We start from the raw sequence: 8,603 nt of genomic DNA on the forward strand, positions 1-8,603 counted from the left end.
CTGGCAGCATTTTTGCTTCTCTCGAGACTGCCTACTTACACCTTTAATGTCGCCCGTCTCCGTCCCCGCCTCAGCTCATTTGCTGCTGAAACCCTCATCCATGCCTTTGTTACCTCCAGACTGAACTATTCCAATGCTCTACTGGCCGGCCTCCCATCTTCCACCCTCCATGAACTTGAGCTCATCCAAAACTCTGCTGCCTGTATCCAAACTCACACCAAGTCCAGTTCTCCCATCACCCCCTGTGTTCGCTGACCTACATTGGCTCCCGGTCCGGAAACGCCTCGATTTTAAAATTCTCATCCTTGTTTTCAAATCCTTCCATGACCTCAGCCCTCCCTATCTCCGTAACCTCCTTCGGCCCTACAACCCTCCAAAATCCCTGCGTTCTTCCACTTCTGGCCTCTTGCGTGTCCCCTATTTTCATCGCTACACCATTGGCGGCCAAACCTTCAGCTGCCTAGGCCCTGAGCTCTGGAATTCCCTCCCTAAACCTCTCCACCTCTCTACTTCTCTATCCTCTAATACGCTCCTTAAAACATATCTCTTTGACCAATCTTTTGATCGCCTGTCCTAGTATCTCCTTATGTGGCTCAGTGTCACGTTTTGTTTGATGACGCTCCTGTGAAGCACCTTGGGACCTTTTACGATATTAAAGGCGCTATATAAATACAGGTTGTTGTAGTTATGTGAGGAATCATGATGGAAAGCCAATTCATTAATTAGAAACTAATAATTTTTCAAGATAAAGTGACTTCCTTTGCAACAAGTTAGCGTTTTGTGCCTATTGAGTCACATTGACTGTCTTGTGTTTCATTTGCTCCAGGGCTGTTCAATATGAATGACATGGAAGACTATGCTTCTCATCATCTGTCACCGCACATGGATTTCAATACCTTATCTGACGCTGAACTAAGCAAGATTGAAGGATCTCCTCTGCAGGACAGTTCTGGTCTAATAATAAGCCCATCAGATCCTGCATTTGAGACCAAGAAGCCTCATCAAATACTATGCAAGTTCCTAAGTCCACGTGTTGCTGACACACCAACCCGTAGTTTATGGTCAGAGATGGTTGAATGGGATCAACCATGGAGAGGCCACAATGAGATTTTGAAATTGGACCTTGATTCCCATATTGGAGAAGATGTCTCAACACCATGTTTTCTTCAGGTACCTCTCTACAGTTCAGTTCCAAATTGTAAGATGTTTCGGCGATCATTAAGCTTGCCCGAGGTCATTTCGGAAAGCAAAGGCAAAGAATTTGCAGAGGGAGATGTAGAGGCAGAGTTTACGGAGTTCCCTGATGTTCACCTAAAGACTTTAGATGCCAGCAATGATGCTTCATCCATGGCAGTAAATGAGAACTCACTAAATTTCAATAGAGAACACAAAAAACAATCTGTGCCATATGTAGAAGCTTGTTGCAACTCTATAGACGTGGAAGGTTGTTCAAATAGTATGAACGGAAACTCTAAAATTGCTCAGGGGTTGCCCATACCTGTCGTCGTTCTTACAGAGGAAGACCATGTGGAAAACCGTGCCTCTAATTCTTTGTACGATATGGAAGATAAATTCAGGTCTGCAGAGAAGTGCAAACAAGGGTCCCATGACCCCTTGCGTGATACCAGAGAGAAGTCCTCTTCACAGCCAAGCAAAATGGAAATGGCCCGCTCATCTGTGGCAGAATACATCCGTAAACTTAACAAGCTCTCTGCGAAAAGGCGAAGTTTGAAACGCAATTTCTTAAAGGTCCCAACGAGCTCCAAGCAAACTTCACACCAATCCTCAGTGTTGAAGTTTGCCCAGCATGCAAGTACACTGTTTGGGAAAAAGCCAGAGGGACACAAGCATCAGGGAGCAAGGCAGCTCATGAGAAGGTCGATAAGTCTTGAGAGCGCCTTGTGTGTTTGTAAGGAGCTAGAAGTTGACAGTACCAGCAAGCAAGATATCAATTACTCCTGCTCACCTGAAACAAATAATCCGGAGTGTTCAGGTGTCTCTAACCAACACCTCTTTAGCAGCAAAAAAGGTTTAACTCTGAGTTCACCTCAAGGAAAGGTGTCTAGGCTGAGCCCAGTGAGAAGACCTATCTTTGAGGATAGAAGAAAGCTAATGTCCCCAGATAAGCCTGGTTCTGGGATATGGCCTGGCAAACCCTGGGAAGGTGTAAGCCAGCTGACGATGGGCAATGACACACAAACATCTGGAAAGTCTGGACTCCTGCTCCAGAAAGGCATCTGTACCAAGGTCCAGCTTCCTTCAGATAATCTGGTGGTGCCTGAGGAAGCTTCTAATTCTGAAGACCAGGATTAAATCCAGCATTTTACTTGGAAATTATAATTTCCTTTCTCTAGTTTTAAAAAAAAAATGGCTTCCGGTCGTCTTTACTTTTTCTTCCCCACTGATTTTAATGTGAGTAGATTATCGTGATAGGGACAAAGATAGGAACTTCTTCTGTGTTTGCAGTACGATGGGAGATCCACGAAGGAACTAGGGAGTGAGCTCATCAAAGTTTGTTGTATGAAATTAATTCTTGAGAAGATTGTTTTTTTTTATTTCTTTGCCAGTTGAGATGGATCGGAAGGCACTGTGACTCATAATTTTTGTTACAAATTGTAGATGTCAGTCTTGTTTCCATCAAATTTCAATGTAGATTTTCCTGAACTGTTTATTTTATATATATTTCCTGGTTATTTTTTTTAGGTCCCTGTACTACCTGCCATACTTCAGACAAGGGCGCATTGTATAGCCAGTGACTAGGCTTCTGCAATGCCCCTCTATAGCCAAGTGCTAGAAGATTGGTGAGATTGGCACAGAGTGACTCCCGTGGCCTCTCCCTCATGGCTGGTGGAAAAGTCGTCTTCTGTTCAGTCCTTCTCGGTGGCAGAGCTGAGCATTATGGAGGAAATTACAGGAGCAACTCATGTCCTGGTGCGTGGTTCTGCAGTACCATTTTCTTAGATACTTTTGACAATGGGATGTTTGAATACTGGAGTTTAAGGGTTTTTCACTTGGAAATATCCAGCTTCAACACTCAAGTCTGCTTTAAGCCACAAGCATGCTTTATTTTCATAGAAAATACTTGCTTTACTCAACGGCAAATTTTTCTCAGTGCGTCAATCCAAATAAATTCTTGAAAATCAAATGGTTCCTCAATGATTTTAAGTTATCACATTCATGCTGCTTGAAAACAGATTTAGAATGGTCCTTGTTTAAATATTACGGTTAACTGATGTCGATAACCTCGGTCTTTAACTCAACAAGCAGAGTTCTAGATCCCAGGTTTATAATTGTAATTTTTAGAGACGGTCAGGTTGGGGGAAAAGTGTTTGCAAAGTTTCTCCGTCTTTAGAAAATCAATTGCCACAATATCTTGCCTTTTAAGAGAGGTGGTCTATTTTTGTGTCTCTGCTTCCCTGGTGATAGAAGTGGCCCACAATGTATTCTTGATCTTGATGTGGGCACTCGGTTCAAATGGGGCTGGGATCCAATTAAGAGCGACTTGAGTGCAGCCACTACCACCTGAGTATGCAGCAATCCCCAGTCATCAGGGATTCCTCCCAACTTGCTCTGATTTACGGCTCAGCCCCCAAGGCCAGTTTTCGCTGCAACTAATGCAGTTGCCATGGATACAACAATAACTTGCATTGATATAGCACCTTTAACGTTAAACATCGCAAGGCGCTTCAAAGGAGCGATTTATCAAACAAAATTTGACACCGAGCCACATCAGGAGATATTAGGACAGGTGACAATAAGCTTGGTCAAAGAGGTAGGTTTTAAGGAGTGTCATAAAGGTGGCAAGAGAGGCGGAGAGGTTTTAGGGAGGGAATTCCAGAGCTTAGGGCCTGCACGGCCGCCAATGATGGAGCGAAGGAAATCAGTGATGCGCAAGAGGCCAGAATTGGAGGAGCGCAGAGATCTGAGGGTTGTAGGGCTGGAGGAGGTTACAGAGACAGGGAGGGGGGCGAGGCCATGGAGGGATTTGAACACTAGGATGAGAATTTTAAATTCGAGGTGTTGCCAGACCGGGAGCCAGTGTAGGTCAGCAAGCACAGGGGTGATGGGTGAACGGGACTCGGTGCGAGTTAGAATACGGGCAGCAGGGTTTTGATACAAGCGAGCTGCTCCATGAAGAAGCTCAGAAAGGGACGGACGACCTGGAATGGGAGGTTTCCACGAGCACAATAATAGATTACAAAGATTAGGCTATGGAATATAAACTTTGCCCATGAAATTGTGCATTGCCAATATTGGTGTATGAATCCATTTGGAGGACATTCCTTTCTCTGTTATCTTAACAGGGGTGTCAACCCTTTTAAAATAAGTTACCATCTCTATTTTGAAAAAGCACACAGTGCAAATCCATATCCACACACTCATATGTAAATGTTCACAGCATGTAATTTTAAGGCCGTGGAAATTATTTTTGGTAATTTAAAGGGGGTGCAGGAACAGAGAGACCTGAGGGTGTATGTACACAAGTCTGTCAAAGTGACAGGACAAGTGAAGGTTGTTGAAAAAGCATAGTGGATGCTTGGCTTTATAAATAGAAGCATAGAGTACAAATGCAAGCAAGTTATGCTGAACCTTTATAAAACACTAGTTGGGCCCCAGCTTGATGGCCGGCGCGGACACGATGGGCCGAAGGGCTTCTATCCGTGCTGTATAACTCTATGACTCTCTATTGTGGCCAGTTTTGGGCACCACACTTTAAGAAAGATGTCAAGGCCTCAAAGAGGGTGCAGAGGAGATTTACTAGAATGGTACCCGGGATGAAAGACTTCAGTTACGTGGAGAAACTGGGGTTGTTCTCCTTAGAGCAGAGAAGGTTAAGGGCAGATTTGATAGAGGTGTTCAAAATTATTAAGAGTTTTGACAGAGTAAATAAGGAGAAACTGTTTCCAGTGGCAGATGGGTCAGTAACCAGAGGACGCAGATTTAAGATAATTGGCAAAAGAACCAGAGGTGACATGAGGAAAAATTTTTGAACACATCGAGTTATGATCTGGAATGCACTGCCTGAAAGGGAGGTAAAAGCAGACTCAATAATAATTTTCAAAAGGGAATTGGATAAATACTTGAAGGGGAAACAATTGCAGGGCTACGGGGAAAGTGTAGGGGAGTGGGACTAATTGGATAGCTCTTTCAAAGAGCCAGCACAGGCACGATGGGCCGAATGGCCTCCTCCTGTGCTGTATCATTCTATGATTCTATCTTGACTTCAATGAGTGAGTCTGTGCAATACTTTGTGCAGAACGTGTCCCCTTAGGATTTTGCTCTCTTGCTGTTAATCTCACATTCAGCTCATCTTTTCAAGAAATCCTAACCAATCTTATTTTAAACACAAGAGTGCTTCCAGATTAATGTTTGTACTTTAGTGTTCTTTGATGTTAGCTTTATATGTGGAAATATTTGCGTAAATTGTTGGCGCAGTTAAAAAGGTGTTGAGGTGGAAAACACATCTGTGGTCGCCATTGGGATGGGTCCAGTTTTACCTCCAGTTAAAACTATCGGAAACCCACATTTCCAGGAGGCTGGCTGTTCACCATAGTGGGGTCACCAACCCTCCAGGATTGGCCTGGAGTCTGCAGGAATTGAAGATTAATCTCCAGGACACTGCTGCCAGCAAGTCTGGGGCGGGATTATAGGGAACTTGGAGAGGCCCCATCTGCTCTCTCAGACAGACGTAAAAAGTCCCATGGCACTATTCAAAGAAGAACAGGGGAGTTCTCCATGGGAAAACTGATCCAACCGGCTAACTAAAGAAGTTGAGGATAGTAATAAACTAAAAGAAGAGGCTAATAATATTGCCAAGAAGAGTAGTAAGCCTGAGGATTGGGAGAGTTTTAGAAACCAGCAAAGGGTGACCAAGAAATTGATAAAGAGGGAGAACATTGAATATGAGAGGAAACTAGCAAGAAATATCAAAACAGATTGTAAGAGCTTCTACAAGTATGTAAAAAGGAAGAGATTAGCGAAAGTAAACGTGGGTCCCTTAGAGGCAGAGAAGGCAGAAATTATAATGGGGAATAAGGAAATGGCAGAGATGTTAAACAAATATTTTATATCTGTCTTCAGAGTAGAAGACACAAAAAAATACCGGAAAAAATGGGGAACCAAGGGTCTAATGAGAGTGAGGAATTTAAAGTAGTTAATATTAGTAAAGAAAAAGTACTGGAGAAATTAATGGAACTAAAAGCCGATGGCCTTCGTCCTAGGGTTTTAAAAGAGGTGGCTGCAGAGAGAGTGGATGCATTGGTTTTGATCTTCCAGAATTCCCTAGACTTTGCATCTGGGAATAATTGTGTGACTGGATGGCCCCAGAGAAGTCAATGCTATTAGCACATTACCCATTCTGGTGAGATTTGTACCAGTATTTAACCATTTAGAACCGACTTACATCGGTACGTGAAGATTGACAGCAAGCTCTCTGCTCCTGAGAGCTGCGGGAGTTCCTAAATCTCAATCTAATCCCTGTGGGTGCAAATGTAACACAAACTGACACGATACTGTTTCATTGAGAGGCCACAAGAGTGACTGGAAATCAAAATGTCACATTGCTGTGGGAGGGTTCTCTTTTGAGATTAAGTTTAGAGCACAATGTTAGGGTAGTATTGAAGGAGCTTTAGTCTGCGTCTGCCCTGTGTTATGCCTGACCTGGACGTGCTTAATGCTGATACTGCCAGAAAACAGAAAATTAGCACCATTATTTGCTTGCACCGAGTTTGGAGCTATGGGCTTGTATGTCCCAGGAGAATTCAATCAATAGTACCTCAAAGTCATTCACACAGCATTCGTGCAGCAGGCAGACCGAAAAAGTTCAGGTCCCAGAGGTGAAATGATGATGTGCTAGTATAGTGCAGGGTAAATTTCTCTCCACTCTGTTCCAATACTGTGCCTTAATTCCCGTCTCTTCTGTGCGAAGGGCCCCCTCCTCCAAATACTGATGCATTCACTTCGACTCCCTGCCCTCACTCCTAAAATCTAGAGTCAGTTCCCCTGAAGCAAAACAACAACAACTTGCATTTATACAGCACCTTTAACGTAGTAAAACATCTCAAGGCGTTTCATAGGAGCGATTATCAAACAAAATTTGACACCGAGCCACATAAGATATTAGGATAGATGACCAAAAGCTTGGTCAAAGAGGTAACATAAGAACATAAGAAATAGGACCAGGAGTAGGCCATATGGCCCCTCGAGCCTGCTCCGCCATTCAATCAGAGCATGGCTGATCTTCAACCTCAACTCCACTTTCCAGCCCGATCCCCATATCCCTTGATTCCCCCAGAGTCCAAAAATCTGTATCTCAGCCTTGAATATATTCAACAACTCAGCATCCACAGCCCTCTGGGTAGAGAATTCCAAAGATTTACAAACCTCTGAGTGAAGAAATTCCTCCTCATCCCAGTCTTAAAAGGCTGACCACTTATCCTGAGACTATGCCCTCTGGTTGAGGACTCTCCAGCCAGGGGAAACAACCTCTCAGCAACTACCCTGTCAAGCCCCCTCAGAATCTTATATGTTTCGATTAGATCACCTCTCATTCTTCTAAACTCCAGAGAGTATAGGCCCATTCTACTCAACCTCTCCTTATAGGACAACCTTCTATTAGTCTAGTGAACCTTCGTTGCACTGCCTTCCTTAGATAAGGAGGCCAAAACTGTACACAGTACTCCAGGTGAGATCTCACCAAAGCCCTGTACAATTGTAGTAAGACTTCCTTACTCTTGTACTCCAACCCCCTTGCAATAACGGCCAACATGCCATTTGCCTTCCTAATTGCTTGCTGTACCTGTATGCTAACTTTTTGCGTTTCTTGTAGGAGGACACCCAAATTTCTCCTGAACACCAACATTTAATAGTTTCTCATCATTTTAAAAAATATTCTGTTTTTCTATTCCTCCTACCAAAGTGAATAACCTCACAAAATACTCCATCTGCCACCTTCTTGCCCACTCACCTAACCTATCTATACCCTTTGCAGACTCTTTGTGTCCTCTTCACACCTTACTTTCCCACCTCGCTTTATATCATCAGCAAACTTGGATACATTACACTCGGTCCCAAGATCTAAGTCATTAATATAGAATGTAAATAGCTGAGGCCCAAGCTCCAGTCCTTGCGGCACCCCACTAGTTACAGCCTGCCAACCTGAAAATGACCCGTTTACTCCTACACTCTGTTTTCTGTCTGTTAACCAGTCCTCTATCCATGCTAATAAATTATCCCCAACCCCATGAGCCCTTATCTTGCGTAACCACGTTTTATGTGGCACCTTATCGAATGCCTTTTGCAAATCCAAATATACAACATCCACTGGTTCCACTTTATCTACCCTGCTAGTTACATCCTCAAAAAACTCTAATAAATTTGTCAAACACGATTTCCCTTTTATAACACCATGTTGACTCTGCCTAATCATATTATGATTTTCTAAGTGCCCTGTTACCACTTCCTTAATAATGGACTCCAGCACTTTCCTGACGACTGATGTCAGGCTAACTGGCCTGTAGTTCCCTGTTTTCTCTCTCCCTCCTTTCTTGATAGATACAGTTGCTACCTTCCAATCCACTGAGACCGTTCTAGAATCTAGGGAA

The 8,603-nt window shown here is 43.5% G+C and overlaps 1 protein-coding gene across 1 annotated transcript in view; it reads left to right on the forward strand.

Moving 5' to 3' along the window:
* The window catches only part of LOC137305873 (rho GTPase-activating protein 11A-like), a 54,057-nt gene extending 50,912 nt beyond the window's left edge, over positions 1–3,145 (forward strand). The window contains exon 14 of the mRNA XM_067974809.1: positions 827–3,145. Coding sequence (XP_067830910.1) covers positions 827–2,313 — 1,487 coding nt within the window. The 3' untranslated portion in view covers positions 2,314–3,145. The remainder of the gene's footprint in view (positions 1–826) is intronic.
* The last annotated feature ends 5,458 nt before the right edge of the window (positions 3,146–8,603 follow it).

This window comes from Heptranchias perlo, chromosome 41 (assembly GCF_035084215.1).
Source record: "Heptranchias perlo isolate sHepPer1 chromosome 41, sHepPer1.hap1, whole genome shotgun sequence".
In the NCBI taxonomy this organism is placed as follows: Eukaryota; Metazoa; Chordata; class Chondrichthyes; order Hexanchiformes; family Hexanchidae; genus Heptranchias; species Heptranchias perlo.